Here is a 17,314-nt window from a genome sequence, read left to right on the forward strand (position 1 = left end):
GGTGAAAGCCTGAGGACCTATAACAGATCCTTGTGGGACACCGAAACGAAGAACAGTTTCATCGGAGGTGACACCGTCAGGTAGGATAACCCGACTCTTGCGATTGTTGAAGTATGGTGAACCAGTCGAGCGCTGTGTCGGTTATACCAAATCTGTCATGGAAGCGTTGCAGGAGGGTTTGGTGGTCTAGGGTATCGAAGGCGGCGGAGAGGTCCAGCATGACCATGAAAATGGCATTGTTTTTGTCGATTGCTCTAAGGATGTCATTTTGTACATGAAGCAGAGCAGTCTCGGTGCTGTGATTGGGCCTGTATGCTGACTGTAGAGGCTCTGCTAGCTGATGTTGAACAACATGTCGGGATAGTTGTTCGCAAGCGATATTTTCCATAAGTTTGGCTAGGTACTGGAGATTAGAAATGGGGCGATAATTTTTGAGTACTTCTTTATTAAGAGATTTTTTTTCAGGCTAGGAGTGATGACGGCCTTTTTGAATAGCTCTGGGAAAACACCTGATGTCAGTGAGGTATTTACAATCTCCGTTAGCTTCGGTAAGAATGTAGCCGTATGCTTTTTTAATACCCAAGTTGGAACTATGTCGAGCTGGCACGATTTTGTCGCCGAGTTTTTGATCACTTTATGAAGGTAATCTTCGGTGATCGGCATGAAATGCGCGAACTAAGCACTTGGGGGGCATGTATGCAGATCAGCCGATGAAATTGAAACAAGTTGAACGTCATCCATATGAGCTCGGATATTTTTAATTCTGTCAGTGAAAAATTTACTGAAAGCTTGAGCAAGAACTGTGGGCGAGTCCTGGATTGATGGGGTTAACCGGGGTTTACCAGTGAGGTTATTGACGATGCGGAAGACTTCATTTGGACTGGATCCTATCAACGACTCTCTATAGAAGACAGATTTAGCTTTGACAAGCACTTCTGCAAGTTTGCATTTGGATTGTTCGTAGTTCGTGCGGTCACTGGGTAGTCTGGACTTTCGCCACTTGCGTTCCGCTTGACGACGTCCGCGTCTCGCATCATCAACATCGTTGTTGTACCATCTTGGTTTAGCGCGTTTGGGCTTTGGTTTAGAAGTCAACATTGGTGCATGGATGTCTAGAGCACAGTTAACTGCAGAGTTAAATTCCACGACTGCCGTGTCAACGTCGCCTTCACAGGTGACATCGTGGATACGTTCTGTTAGTTCACGAGCAAAAGCATCATGGTCAATCTTACGAAAATCACGGAACTTTGATGCCATGAGCACGGGTTGAGGTTTAATGAAGTGAAGTTTGCAGTTGACAACACCGTGGTCAGAGATGTCATTCATGTCAACTGTGCAGTATGGGTAAAAACCAAAAATTAATATACTCTTTTATTATTATTTATTATTATTCCAAAACTCATGAGAATATCAGTACATAGAAAGGTAACCAAATCAAAAACTCATACTATAAGTATACAAAATGTACAGATTTTCAGGGAGGCCTTATTAATCTTTTCCAAAGGCAAACACAAGGAACAGACTAAAGGAAGCATATCATGCCTGATGTTTAAAGAAAACAAAAAGCGTGGGGTAAAAACGCTTAAAGGAACACGTTGCCTTGGATCGGACGAGTTGGTCTATAAAAAGCGTTGGAAACCGTTTGTTATGAAATGCATATGGTTAGAAAGATGCTTTAAAAGTAGAATATAATGATCCACACAAGTATGGCGGTCGGCCATTTATGGGAGTCAAAAATTTGACTCCCATAAATGGCCGACCGTGTTAGGTAAAACGAAAACCACGCAATTTCGAGGCATATTTGTGTAGATCATTGTATTCTACTTTTACAACATCTTTCTACCCATATGCATTTTATACCAAACGGTTACAGAACGCTTTTCAAAGACCAACTCGACCTATCAAGGCAACGTTTCCTTTAACAAAAACCAAAATATGGTGTATGATTTATATGCCTATAACTTATAGTATCAGTAGCCACCGTATCCAATAGGATGAATATCAACGCATGAAATACAAATAAGCTCCATCTTCTCCCTCAGCCTAACATGACATGTTTTAAGCAATCTTTTAATTATGCTGGTGCTGCTATATGGAACAAGTTACTCCTAAGGCCTGGACTTGATCTGTAAAATCTTTTTACTCTGACTGTAAGTATGTCTTTAGGTGTATTTTTCACTATTTTTTTTTTTAAGACACAGAATGATAAGGTAAAACAGCCGTTGTGCAGATTTAAACCCAAAGCTTATACCCACGTCTGCATCGGTTCCACGGCCCAGACTTGTTTTGGATATATCAGATTCAACCACTCAAGAAGCATTAGGCCAAGACACAATCGAGCCATGTAACTTTAACCAGTGCAATACTTGATGAGAGTGTTCAGATGTAGAATTTGAACAATATAGATCTGTTGGAAATGTAATAGCTCCATTTATAGGCTAAGTGTGTGCTATTTTCGTCAGCTTATACCTATAGTCAGGCCACTTGGCTCAACCGGACTTATCCTTTAAAACCAAGGGGAAAACATTAAAGAAGTCCAGGTCGTCTTCACATTCGCACAATTGTCACTTTGTGTAGCAAGAATTACCAGAACCACAGATAAAGAATACTCCTCTAAAAAATTATTTTTTTCCTTCATTTTTCCACAACAAGGGATTTATAGTTTTAATTACTTGTAGATCTCATATTAATTATACTGCAAGCCATGTTTTATTAAATTCCATAATGTCCTTTTATAGTGTCTGTGTCTTAAATTGTGGCATCAGTAGATTAACTTGAGAGCAACTTAGTTTACTCTTTTTGAAAATCATCGGGGCTGCTCCTTTTTTGTTTTCTCTCCTATATGTGTGTGTATCTTATTTTTGTACTTTGAAATTAATAAATGAAATTTAGTGAAGTGAAATAAATTCAGGAGTACACTGATGCTTATAACATCTTGAACACGTGACATAAGTTCTTAATTGCATACAATTGAAGCGCTTGCGCGCGCGCCCAACGGTAAACAAATTAACCTTGAACTTTACAGAGTCATGAATACATGTAATGAAAATATTAAAATGTTCACAAAACATCGATCTAAAAGGTCTGCTGATCTTCCTAGAATTGCAGAAAATAAATTGCATCAAGTAGATCCTAATGGATACAGCTTGTCACAAAGGAATTCAACTGCATTGTGCAATGCGTAAACAGACGCGTTTTAGACGGCGTAATAAAACAAATATTAAACCATGTGAAACTTTCAATGGAATTACCCAGAATAAAAGCACCTCAGATCAGCCCGAAAAAGTTACTAATTTTTCACAATTTATGTTGATATATTTCTGCCATTGGAACCAAGGATACCTTAAGGCCAATATCTTGTAATAATTGCAACTATGAACCGTAAAGGATCAGCCCTGTGTACTGTTCATTCACGTCGATTCCAAACATACGAGTATCCACGAACAACAAGCATCACGATTGATCACAATGCTGGGATTTGAACCCATAACCATCCAACTGTGGAATCCAACATCATCCCCAAGGACAAATCACACACCTCAGTGAGGGGTCACACCTAAAAGGAACTCGTAACACCTCGCTGACTCTTCTATAGCTTAGTGATCTCTAATAGTTGTATGGTGTGAGGACTTGGTTAGATTTGAACCTGTAACCATCCAACTGTGGAATCCAATATCCTCCCCAAAAACAAATCACACAGCTCAGTGAGGGGGTCACACCTATAAGCAACTCCCACCACCTCGCTGCATGAGGATAAATCGTCTATAACTTGGTGATCTCTAATAGTTCTATAGGTTGATGACTGGTGATGACAAAGTTAGATTCGAACCCATATTCATCCAACTATGGAGGGAGACCAACACATCCTCCCCAGGACAAATCACATACATCTGTGAGGGGTCACACCTACAAGGAATATGTACCACCTCTCTGACTCGTCTATAACTTGATGATCTCTAATAGTTGTATGATGTGAGGACTTGGTTAGATTTGAACCCGTAACCATCCAACTGTGGAATCCAATATCCTCCCCAAGGACAAATCACACACCTCGGTGAGGGGTCACACCTACAAGCAACTCGCACCACCTCGCAGCACAAGGATGAAACGTCTAACTTGGTGATCTCTGAACAAAGTTGTACAGTGTGATGACTTTGTTAGATTCGAACCCATTACCATCCAAATATGAAGGGAGTCCAAAAAATCCTCCCCTAGGACAAATCCCACACCTATCCTATGAGGGGGTCACACGTATGAGTAACACCACCACCTTTCCGATTAGTCTTTTACTTGGTGATCTCTTACAGTTGAATGGTGTGATGACCAGGTTAGATTCGAACCCATTACCATCTAACTATAGAGGAAGTCCAATAAATCCTCCCCATGACAAATCACACACCTCTGTCAGGAGTCAAACCTATATGCAACTCGCAACACCTCGCAGCACAAGGATGAATAGTCTATAACTTGGTGATCTCTAATAGTTGTATAGTGTGATGACCGGGTAGATTCAAACCCGTAACCCTCTGTCAGAGGTCACACCTGTAAGCAACTCGTACCACCTCGCTGACTCGTCTATAACTTGGTGATCTCTAATAGTTGTATGGTGTGATGAACAGGTTAGATTTGAACCCATAACCATCCAACTATGGAGAGAGTCCAATACATCCTCCCCAGGACAAATCACATACCTCTGTGAGGGGTCACACCTACAAGCAACTCGTACCTCCTTGCTGACTCGGCGATAACTTGGTGATCTCTAATAGTTGTATGGTGTGATGACCAGGTTAGATTCGAACCTATAACCATCTAACTATGGAGGAAGTTCAATAACACCCCAGGACATTCACACACCTCTGTCAGGGGTCACACCTATATGCAACTCCCACCACCTCGCAGCACAAGGATGCATAGTCTACAACTTGGTGATCCCTAATAGTTGTATGGTGTAGTGACTGGATTGTATTCGAACCCATAACAATCCAACTATAGAGCGAGTCCAATAACTCCTCCCGCATGACAAATCACACACCTCAGTGAAGGGTCACACGTATAAGCACTCTGTACCACCTTTCCCGAATAGTCTATAATTGGGTGATCTCTAATAGTTGTATGGAGTGATGACCGGGTAGATTCGAACCAGCGACGCTAGGACCATCAGCCCCAAATACACCCAGGGGAATGTGAAGGCAATGAAGACCCCATCGGATCAGCAACTGATCGAGGCTACGATCGGAGCTGGATTTATAAAATAAAAAATAAAATTACTCTACCAACGGCCAGTTATTGTTGACCAACGACCAGGGGTCGATTTTACATAGAGTTGGGACTAGTCCTAACTTAGGACTAGTCCTATAGGAGATATTTAAAACTTAAGGCTAATAGGACGAGTAGTTTGTCCAAAGTTTGGACGAGTTACTCGTTCTAACTCGATATAGACTAGACTAGTCTGATCACTTTGTGAAATCCAACAAATTTCATAAAGCATAATTTGGTGATTAGATGGGTGCACTGTATACGACCAATCAAAGCGAGAATACATTGTTAACTACCGCCTCAATCCCATGTTATTCCGGCATGATGTACTCTAATAACCTGATGTCTGTCTCGCGCGCATGTTCCCCGAATCGCGAAATTTAACCACATAGCTGTTGCACGTTTTCAAGTTTTTATCATCCTTTGATTTCATTTAGATTTAGATGGTTAGAGATTTACTTTGTTAATTTATATTCTTAAAAGTGAACTTATACACAATAAAAGTATGATTTTTACCTTCTTTCTTGGTAGCCTATCCAACACCTTGTAGTTGTTCCTTTCTCCAGAAAGAAAACAATTGTGGCAAGAACATTCTCAAAATCTGCAAACAAACACAGATAATTTTGCACACATGTTTAAAATGTTTTGGATATATCTGTAGAAAGAAAGAAAATAGTTTTGGGTCTTGAGTAAATATTATGTATCTGTATCCAATTATAATCCAATATTATAAGAGGAGAGGAGTAAATTAAGATTCAATCGAGCATAGTACGATTATTCTGCAGAAGTCACCGTAATTCGAAATGAATAACACAAAATGTCGAATTGATAGTACAAAGAGCGGTTAAAAGCACCGGATTCAAACTTTGGTGTTTGATCAGCAGAGTCTGGGTTCGAATCCCGGTCGTAACACTTGCTACATAAAAATGGGGAGGCAGTGCTTTCTGCTCTACCGGCCAGGCTTCGGACTGATGATACCCAAGCCTACATCCGTATGGACTGTAAAAGGGGTAACCCTGTTTCAGCCCTAGGAGTAGGTGGCAACGGCCTCTGGACAAAAAATAATTGTAGCCCACACCTTCAGGCCTTGTGTGTCTGGCAACTTATATAAACAAAAATAAAAAATTTAAAAAAAGTGAACTTTAAAGAAATACCAACATCTAGGTCGGGCGAAGCAACAGCTTTTGTTCCCCAGCCTAGTGGACGGACGATAAAATGGCAGAAAATAAAACAAATTACATACACTGGTGTAAGACAGACAATAACTTGGTAATTGTAAAAGACCAGTATTCTCACTTGGTGTATCGTAAAACATAAACAAAGTATAAAACCTGTGAAAATTTGGAGTCAGTTTGTCATCAAGGTTTCAAGAGATAATGACAGAAAATACACCCTTGTTTACAAGTAAATTATTATGTAAAATGTGAACAAATAATGTCATATAATAAACAAAGCAAAAAAAAAACCCACAAATCTTCGAAAATTTCAAGAGCCCTTACATCATACAGCTTTACACAATCATAGCCAACATGTAGGAAAAAAGTGAAGCATAGTGCTTTATGCTTTTCCTTTTTGACAGCAATGACTTGGCAAGACAAGAACAAAAACAAAACAGAGACCAGATTAGGATGACAAATTGACAATACCGACATATGAAAATCTATAATTTTAAAACAAAGGTTTTGTAAGAATCACATGCAAGAGGCTTGATGCAAAGACAAAACAAGTTTCTTTTACACTCAATAACTGATGTTTAAGACGTTGCAGCATTCCTTTAAGACATCTTAACTTTAGGTAAATACTCCCACTGTAGACTCCCAAGAGTAAAAAGAGATGGAGACGAACTCTCCAAGCTTCCTTCCAGAAAATCCAATTATGAAATCTAAGTCATTCCTCAGGGTTCAAGATTTGCTTCCAACGGACGCAATACGATGACGTTGGGAGTTGAAAATAGAACATGAACTCTGTATCACAACAACATGCAACTGTTATGTTCGTAGGATGTAGGATCATGTGAACAATTTATTGATCATAATTATTACCAAAAACTTGCGTAGCTGTCTCACTTTGACTTATTTTTTGTGTTTTTTTTCCTTCTATCAAAAAAAGATTGAATTTTATATTTACTTTTAGATTTAGTAACCGTGTAACTTTTTGTAAAAGTATCTTTGAGTGGTCATCTTGCATACATGTCACCTGTAATTTTTGCCTCATTTATTAGACACTGTTTTACGGTTTTGATCCTAAGATTTAGAAATTGGAAATTCTGAAATTGATGTGATATTATTAATCTCTGCCACTAAACTAAAATAAGTCCCTGTGATTAACCATGTCAATAGAATTCAAAATGAAAAAAATTGAATCAGGAACCTAAAATGTAACAATATTTTTGCAATCGAAACAGTGTCCTCTCTGAAGTACTATCTTTTATCTTCAAGACAGATTGACTGATCCCAATTTCCAGGCATTGGACAATACTGAAAATTACTCAAAATAGTTGTTTGCATCAAAAGTTACCTGTATGAGCAACATGGAGCTGCTGATAGTATAAAAGAATTTGAGAAAAAGCTCCCTCTGAAGTAACAGAGTTTATGAGAAAGAGGTAGTTTCTCACTCAAATAAAGAAATACTTCACACCTGAAGCTCTTTTTAGGCATCTGCAAGCACACAGACAATTGTGTTTTTCTTTCATTATTCTCTTGCAGCTTCGATGACTGAACAAAAAATTGAGTAAAAGACTAGCTGCGCATTGGGATCAACAAGTGAGAATACTGGTCTTTAACAATTACCAAACGTAGCCAGTTCATTTAGGATGAAATTAACATTTTACATATTATTATGAAACTACAATCTGAGCACATCCATTTAATGCAGTCAAATCCCTAAATCAGTTTATGATATTTGTTTGGAAAACCAATAATATAAAACACTTCCAAGATATAAATGTTCTTCAAGAAGGACTTTATTGATGAAGGAAACGATGCCGAGTATCAAGCGTGGATCTCTCCGGTATTAAAAAGATTTCCACAATCTTTAAAACTAAGACTCTATAATCCAGCAAATCTAGATCTAGGAAATCGTCTAATGCAAATAGATGATCTGATTTAAAAAACAGAGGTCAGCAGTTTTAAGATTGACTTCTCAGTATTCAAATTAGATTTAAAGGCACTGTACACGTTCGATAATTGTCAAAGACCAGTGTTCTCACTTGGTGTATCCCATCATAAGCATAAAATAACAAGCCTGTGATAATTTGGGCTCTAGTAATATTTTTATCATATTAACTTGTACATATATTTTTGATGTAATTTTATTGTTAACAAAATGCCATTAGTCTGTGACTTTTTATTTGGTCTTGTATTGTTATATGAAAATAAACCAATATTGAATTGAATTGAATTGAATTGAATTGGTCATTGAAGTTGCGAGAAAATTATGAAAGAAAAAAACACCCTTGTTGGACGAATTTGTGAGCTTACAGATAGGAATAAAAGACTTCTAGCTAGAAGTCTTTTATTATTTTAGTGAGAAATTACCTCTTTCTCAAAAACCACGTTACTTCAGAGGGAGTCGTTTCCCACAATGTTTTATACTATCGACAGCTCTCCAATGCTTGTTACCAAGTCAGTTTTAAGTTAATATTTGTTTTGAGTAATTACCAAACATGTACCTTCCCTTAAACCATACACGATGTAAAAGATTAGCACTGGAAAGTTATTATTCGGATCACGTAACTGTTTTTGCTGACATAAACTCAAGTGGAATGAAGTAACTGGGATACTTTTATCATTTAAAGACATTGGACACTATTGGTCATTGTCAAAAACTAGTCTTCACAGTTGGTGTATCTCACATTTGCATAAAATAACAAACCTGTGAAAATTTGAGCTCAATTGGTCGTTGCGGTTGCGAGATAATAATGAATGAAAAAACACCCTTGTCACACAAAGTTGTGTGCTTTCAGATGCTTGATTTCGAGACCTCAAATTCTAAACTTGAGGTCTCAAAATCAAATTTGTGGAAAATTACTTCTTTCTCTAAAACTGTATCGCTTCAGAGGAAGCTGTTTCGCACAATGTTTTATACTATCAACAGCTCCCCATTACTCGTAATCAAGAAAGGTTTTATGACAATAATTATTTTGAGTAATTACCAATAGTGTCCACTGCCTTTAATTTGAATTGAATACACATGTGGATATATAGAAGATGCATTTAATATCATAAGTAGCTGCGGGCTTGGCTGATCCTACGCTTATCCATTTACGCTTTCAGGCAAACTGCAAACTAAGTAACAACATGTGACCATCCCCGATCATTGTACACAGAGTTTCGTGTATTGGCTACGCACGGCCAATTAATGTGGTCGCCAAAAGGGGCGGGGCTTAATGTACAAGACTGGAGTTAGTTGCAAAAAAGCTACTAGCTAGAGATGACAATAAAATAGCGTCGGGCATAACTAGATCTTGATTTAAACCCATTAAAGAAAATTTAGACTGGCGGCTGTTTAAACTTTAAAGTCACCTGGAAGTGGTATTTTTTCAAAATAAAGCTTTTGTCACTAATATATGTGTTTTGATGGGTGGAATGTGAATAAACAGTTAACTAAGGTTTTAAAAAATCAGTTCTTATGTTATTTACAAATGTAAGAGTAGACCCCGACCCGAGAGGGCGCTGTTCGTGACGTCAATGGAGGCAGACTTTGCCTGTAATGCGTAGAGTAAACACAATTGCAAAGTACATGTACGGACCAAGTCGTGAGTTTGTACGTTTAAAAAAAAAAGGTGTATTGCTGCTGAATGCAGAAAAACACTTTTTGAAATGTACCAACTCACGACTTGGACGTACATGTACTTTGCACGTGTGTTTACTATACGCATTGCAGGCAAAGTCTGCCTCGATTGACGTCACAAAAGGGGTAGGCGGAGTCAGCCCCTAAACAACTTTATATATTTTTTAAACATATAAATCGTGACAAACAATTACTAAAAAAATTGTTTTATTGTTCGTAAGCATATACTCTTATGTTTGAAAGAAAAAAAAATTCTATTTCCAGGTGACTTTAAATGATGTAAACCTCTTTAAATTTGAAAGGTTACCACTATTAATGAACAACACTATAAAAACAAAAAACATATTCAAATGTAGTAAAGGTCTGTATTGTTTTAAACGGGGCAAATAAAATAGTCTTACAAAGTGATTAAAACAACAATAAAAAAGTGTCTTAACTCAAAGCCAAAACAATTGGTGTCTTGAAACATATAAGAACGTAAGAAGAGATGTTCAACCTAGTTTTTACCCTTACTTACAGCGATTGTGTATTGCAGCACTCTAATAAAGACACTTCTGGGGTTAAGTATTACAGTACTTAAAATCTAAACATTTATCCCATTGCAAAATTAAAATCTCTTTTAGTAAAGATGGTCCAACTCACGTGTCAACCTTATAAATAGATGACTCTACCTCCATGGTTACACACAGCATCTGTTGTGATTATTAAAGACACTGGACACTATTGATAATTGTCAAAGTCCAGTCTTCTCACTTGGTGTATCTCAAAATATGCTTAAAATAACAAACCTGTGAGACCTCAAATCTAATTGTGAGGTCTCAAAATCAAATTCATGGAAAATTACTTCTTTCTCGTAAACTACATTACTTCAGAGGAAGCCATTTCTCACAATGTTTTATACTATCAACAGCTGCTCCCCATAACTTGCTACCAAGTAAGGTTTTATGCTAATAATTATTTTGAGTAATTACCAAGTGTCCACTGCCTTTAAATTGTGTGTTTATCACAAGTGACATTCTTCAATTGTCATCCATGTAATCTGATCAGTCAAGATTGTCTTACTGACTCAAGGAATGTTACATGATTGGGGAAGATAGATTCACTCTGGTCATCAAATCTTACAACTGGAAGCTATATTACTGGGAAGAGCAAAATCACTGTAACCATTAAGAGTATGATTTTCTATAATTGTGGCCGTTCCCAAGGAGTGGAAGGGGTCCTATGGAAGTATAGGGTGAGATTTTCCATCATTGTGGCTATATTCAAGGAATGGAAGGGGTCCTATATGGAAATGTAGGATGAGAGTTTCCATCATTGTGGCAGTCCTTAAGGAATGGAAGGGGTCCTATGGAAGTATAGGGTGAGATTTTCCATCATTGTGGCTATATTCAAGGAATGGAAGGGGTCCTATATGGAAATGTAGGATGAGAGTTTCCATCATTGTGGCTGTCCTTAAGGAATGGAAGGGGTCCTATGGAAGTAAAGGGTGAGATTTTCCATCATTGTGGCTGTCCTTAAGGAATGGAAGGGGTCCTATGGAAGTATAAGGTGAGATTTTCCATCATTGTGGCTATATTCAAGGAATGGAAGGGGTCCTATATGGAAATATAGGATGAGAGTTTCCATCATTGTGGCTGTCCTTAAGGAATGGAAGGGGTCCTATGGAAGTAAAGGGTGAGATTTTCCATCATTGTGGCTGTCCTTAAGGAATGGAAGGGGTCCTATGAAAGTGTAGGGTGAGATTTTCCATCATTGTGGCTATATTCAAGGAATGGAAGGGGTCCTATATGGAAATGTAGGATGAGAGTTTCCATCATTGTGGCAGTCCTTAAGGAATGGAAGGGGTAATATGAAAGTGTAGGGTGAGATTTTCCATCATTGTGGCTATATTCAAGGAATGGAAGGGGTCCTATATGGAAATGTAGGATGAGAGTTTCCATCATTGTGGCTGTCCTTAAGGAATGGAAGGGGTCCTATGGAAGTAAAGGGTGAGATTTTCCATCATTGTGGCTGTCCTTAAGGAATGGAAGGGGTCCTATGGAAGTAAAGAGTGAGATTTTCCATCATTGTGGCTGTCCTTAAGGAATGGAAGGGGTCCTATGGAAGTAAAGAGTGAGATTTTCCATCATTGTGGCTGTCCTTAAGGAATGGAAGGGGTCCTATGGAAGTACAGGGTGAGATTTTCCATCAGTGTGGCTATTCTCAAGAAATAAGGGAATAAAAGGGTAGCGACGAGGTCTTACACGGCCGTTTAAAGCCGGCAGGGTCGAGTTGCCGTGTGATAAAGGGCCGAGCTGAAGGCGAGGCATGTCAGTATATGTGGAGCTACATTTAAATTATGAGACCTATTCCTTTACATAGCAGCATGTAGTGGTTTACAAAGTGCTGTGGCACAATCTGCAGCCAAGTACGTTTAGTTCTGACACACATCGGTATATACGAGTAAAAACCAAAGTAAGATTTAAATCGTCATGCAAAAATTACATCATTTTAATGTGCTCACACTTAGCAATACAATCTTCAAATCTTTAGAAAATGAGTCAAAATGATAAAGTAACCAACCTTTGGTGTCATAAAAACAGTCTGAAGCCAGAATGACATCAAATGTTGGAAGTTGGAAAATACCAGGTGGAAACTCCCCCCAGGAGAGGCCTACTATATCTACCGAGTCTCTCAGGTCGTTGGCCTGGCATGACTTAAGACAGTTCTCAAGACAGCGAGGGTATCTTGAATGGTCAGAGAGAGTGACCACTGCTCCACATATTGCTGCTAAGATGCCTGGTAGAGCTGTGCCAGCTCCGAGCTGCGAAATATAATAATAATAACAATTTTTTTAAAAATCAAATGGTTTCAACAAAGTGACTTATTATTATATTTGTATTCTTCTTGTTTCAGTTATAGTGCATGCTTCAAGCAGATACCACATTGTAGGTTGGTGTGACCACAAACCCAATGTATGCCCAGGCAAATAAAAGATCATGTATTTTTTGCAGAATACACGCCGTGAAGAGAAGTGCGGTTAAAAAAGAAGAATGTCAGGAATCTATGGGGGCTTCCCTCAGTGCCGCCTTGAAAGCAAAGAGTGTTGCAAAGTCACTGGGATCCTTCTGCAAGGGTTGTATTCTTTGCTCTTAAATTTTTTTTATTGCTAGTAAATTTGGAGGTGAATTTGATTTGATTTTAGAGCATTTATATTTGCATGGCCTAAGTTGTCCGCAAATAAATTTTCTTTAAACAATTCTGTAAATGAATGTTGACAGACGATGCCATTTCAAAGCGAAAAACAGACAAATTAGTGTAAAATTAGTGTAAAGTTATTAATATTATTATTATTATTATTATTATTATTATTAAATGCAACAATTATACGCATGTAACATGCACAATTTTTTTGTGCGTGGCAATTTGACGCAAGATAATGCTGAAACCCAATTAATCATATCTAGCTTTTAAATAACTTCCACTCATCATTGGTGTTTTTTGTGGAATACTTGAGTCTTGAATCTATAAAAATAGCTATTTAAAGTTAAAACCAAGTTTTGGGGGTCAAGTTTGCAAATTACCTTCAAGTAGTAGCGGTACCCCCTGCTAAAACATAGGATTCGAACATCCTCTAGCTAGTTGGTAGCTCTAGAATTTCAAAGGTCATAGGTTTGAATTCTAACTGAGTAAACATGCTTCTGATTTTTTTCACAGAACTCAGGAATGTATACTGAGTGTACATTGTATGGTGCTAACACACATCTGTGGGTAAAAACCAGAATGAAAATTCTTGTAGCCAGTCATTGTAAAACTCACCTCGAGGACTCTCTTGCCAAAAATCCATTTTCGCTTTTTCCAAATATACTGAGCTAAGACAGGTGCAGAGGGCCATACGTACATCCCATAGGCAGGATCAACCACCTAGAAGAAAAAAGAGCACACACAATACAGCTTAATGTGGCACTACGGATCGTCTTCTTGCGTGATAGTTAAGAGCACCAAATTCAAACTCTGGTGTTTCTGATCAGCTGAGTGTGGGTTCGAATCCCCAGCCGTGACACTTGTAGACACTTGACCATTGCTTCGTCCTTCGGATGGGACGTAAAGCCGTTGGTCCCATGTGTTGTGTAATCAATGTAAAAGAACCCAGTGCACTTATCGAAAAGAGAAGGGGTTCGCCCCGGTGTTCCTGGTTGTGGCTGCTTAATGCGCCGTAGCACCTTGTAAACCCTTATAAGATGCTACATAATTGGGTCTCAGAATCCATTACTGCAATAACTTATCTTTCTAAAAGTTTGTATATGCTCAGCGCCTTGAGTACCTTGTTTGGTAAATACGTGCGCTATATAAGACTTCGATATTATTATTATTATTATAGTTTTTTATTTTTTCGCCGAAATGCTGGTGCGCAGCCATGAGCAGCACCAAGATATCAGACGATAAAGCCAAAGCAACCAGACCAATCAAACAGTCTGACCTACAGGCAACCGTTCACCAGAGTTGATTGCTACCTTTATAGCCGTTTCCCAAGAGCTGTTCGGATTTGAAACAGGCTACCAGTGGCTGCATTTACTGAAACAAATCTGCAAGGGTTCCAGAGACAAAGCACTGCCAGCTATATAATAAGAGGGATGGAGCTTTCAATCTCTCTCAGAACAAACCACAATTGATTTCCATAATATTGACAGAGCACAATAGACCGATGTAGTAGGCTCCGCCCACGACGCACGTGTGAGCAAGAACACATGGGGCTCTACAATGCCTTTCTGCACAACTCTGCCGTGCGCGCCAAGATATGCGCACAAATGTCGAACCTTATCTGTCGGACCTTCGTTGCGCTGTGATTGGTCAATACGCAATGGGGCAGAGCTTAATGGATCAGTCTATTGGATTGCAACCCACCCTCTCCATCAGGACAGCAGCAATACTTTCAGGAGAGTGTAACAATTTAAGGTTCCAATCAAAACAAAGTATGCCAAGCAAAGCAAATTTCACAATTTGCATTTTAAAAATTTAGGTAGCCATCTAGATTCTAGATTCATTGAGGTTATTATTGGCTAGTTACATACTCCCAACCCTCCATCCTCCCATGACCAAAGTGAGGATGGTGAGTTAATGTATTATCGCAACTAGTTAATGGCATATGGGACAAAAGATGTTTGACATCAACCAACCTTCCATCCTGTCACAAATGACCAACAGGAGGATGGTGGGTTCAGTTATCACAACTATTAGACAAAACTTGATTGAAAGCAACCAACCTCAGGGATCTTGACCTCTATTTCATTTTCTGTTTCCTCCTCATCTTTGAATGTGAAAACTTTCAAACTTTCCACACTCTGAGAACTGGGTGTCTCATCAAACTGCATGTGTGTGCCGAGCCTGCAATTTAGAAATTTAATAACACTTTAACAAAATGTTAAGGGTGCTTTCTCATTTATTTACAAAGTTCTGCATACTGAACTGCAGGAAATAAAACTGAGCTTTTCTTCACTTCAATGTTTCACATAGTTGCGATAATTGTAACCCTCCATCTTGTGACCGATTACGATTATCAAAGAGATGCTTCAGAGCCATTCACGTTCTTGTTTGTATTTTTGTGGAAGTTTCTGTTCAGCTCAGTCAGTGCATGGACTCACCTCAAGTTTTTATTAGGTTTTAAACAGACTATTTACAACATATTAAAACATTCCCAATGTATGATGAGCATTCTCATGAACGGCAGATTAATTTAGTGACTCATTGAAGTATCCAGTATTTTTAATGAAATAATTAATATACTCAAAGTCGACAAACAGGGCCCAATTAATTCAATTGCAGTTGGTGTTTTTGCTGGTGCTTAGTTTGTGTGGGGTTCACGTCGTGCTCTGCTACCGCCCCCCAAAATACATTCATAATTCCACCTTTGAATATATTTTGCACTGCCTTTTATCATCATAAGGGAGCTTTTAAATTGGGCGCTCATTTGGAGCCTGTTTTAGATCCGAAATTGCTACAGAACTGTCAAGCTTAGGTGCATTCTCTTGTCAAGCTTAGGTGCAATCTCTTGTCCAATCTGCTGTTGGAATCCAAGATGGCGCTGCGCTGATTGCTTACGACATGGAGATCCTGTGACGTCATGATACAAACAGTAGAACTAGAAGCTTCATAACCCACAGAGCCTGATTGTTGGATATCCACAAAATGTCATTCTTACCAACCAAGGACCACTATGGTCCATAGTAGAGTGGAATGCCCTTGACAACTCATAAGTAAATACATGCCCGGCTTGAACAACTTCAAGCAACTGCTCCAATAAAATCCCATATCCGCACAAGCCTGGCTTCATACATACTCTCATCGAGTTCAGCCAGTACAACACAAGAGTGAAAGTGAAGAAAGTGAAAGCATGAAATAAAAAGACTCCATTCTCCAAGTCTAACTAAGTGAAAAGCCTGTAAAGCAGTAGATCCAATTTCAATAAACTTCTAAATAGTAAGCACAACAATTGAACAAAGGAAAGACAAAAAAAAAAAAAGTAAAGAGTACAACACATGACTTGCTATTTAACTTACTTACTAAAGCACAGACAGATATTTGAAAAGTATCAGATACTGGTGCCCCACTCACTAAGCAAAGACATTTGTCAATTCAATTCAAGCAGTATTTTCTGCTAATAATAAACAGCTTTATGAAATTGGGCCCAGCAGTTCAGCCAGGAAGTAGCACTAGCAAAAGCATAGCAAGCATAGCACTAGCTAGCCCTGGTGTGGTAGGTAGGACGTCAGTGCATAGAGCAAGGAAGAGTGGTCAGTGCCACTGCAACGGAGGAGTTCTATAACACTAACAGCATGGCGGTAGAAAATAGCACGCATTGATTGGCAAATTGATGTTGTCGTCTGCTAAATATTATAAAAATGTCTGCACAAATGTTACATTTTGGTTGCTAACTAAATAAACTCTGGTACCAAATAATAAAACAAATCTTACCAAATGTTGTAAGAGAGATATCCAGTAAGTTATTGTGGTTGAATTGTTTCTTCGGGTTACAAAATCGCAACATTTGCAACGCCCATTTTCACCTCATGACAAAAATTACCATTTTTCGCAATGGAACGGTTTCCGTACTCACTATAAACATTCTGAACACTCTTCACGATTTAGAAAATAGAACCAGACTATCAAAATTTTGAAAGGGCGCCCTCTTTTGACTCTTTTTATTGTTATTATTTTAGGCCCTGTTCTTTTTAATGTACAAGGCCTCTTAAGGGCCTATACCATTCACAATGCATTGAACTTAAGTAGA

The 17,314-nt window shown here is 38.5% G+C and overlaps 1 protein-coding gene across 1 annotated transcript; it reads right to left on the minus strand.

The window, feature by feature from the left end:
* Window positions 1–1,919: 1,919 nt before the first annotated feature.
* LOC139944046 (histone-arginine methyltransferase METTL23-like) lies at window positions 1,920–17,114 on the minus strand. The gene is made up of 6 exons (XM_071940994.1): window positions 16,999–17,114; window positions 15,291–15,411; window positions 13,846–13,950; window positions 12,610–12,850; window positions 5,773–5,857; window positions 1,920–5,238 (listed from the first exon to the last, which is right to left on the minus strand). The coding sequence occupies exons 2-6, from the start codon at window positions 15,396–15,398 to the stop codon at window positions 5,085–5,087; spliced, it is 693 nt and encodes a 230-aa protein (XP_071797095.1). The 5' UTR covers window positions 15,399–15,411; window positions 16,999–17,114; the 3' UTR covers window positions 1,920–5,084.
* Window positions 17,115–17,314: the final 200 nt, after the last annotated feature.

This window comes from Asterias amurensis, chromosome 11 (genome assembly GCF_032118995.1).
Source record: "Asterias amurensis chromosome 11, ASM3211899v1".
NCBI lineage: Eukaryota > Metazoa > Echinodermata > Asteroidea > Forcipulatida > Asteriidae > Asterias > Asterias amurensis.

What these genes read in the sequence shown, in the direction of transcription:
- LOC139944046 (XM_071940994.1), bottom strand. Translation starts at nt 15,398, where the DNA reads ATGCAGTTTGATGAGACACCCAGTTCTCAGAGTGTGGAAAGTTTGAAA. An exon ending in TAGAGGTCAAGATCCCTGAG is followed by an intron (nt 13,951 to 15,290) that starts GTTGGTTGCTTT and finishes TTTTTCTTCTAG; the next exon opens with GTGGTTGATCCTGCCTATGG. An exon ending in TTGGCAAGAGAGTCCTCGAG is followed by an intron (nt 12,851 to 13,845) that starts GTGAGTTTTACA and finishes TATATTTCGCAG; the next exon opens with CTCGGAGCTGGCACAGCTCT.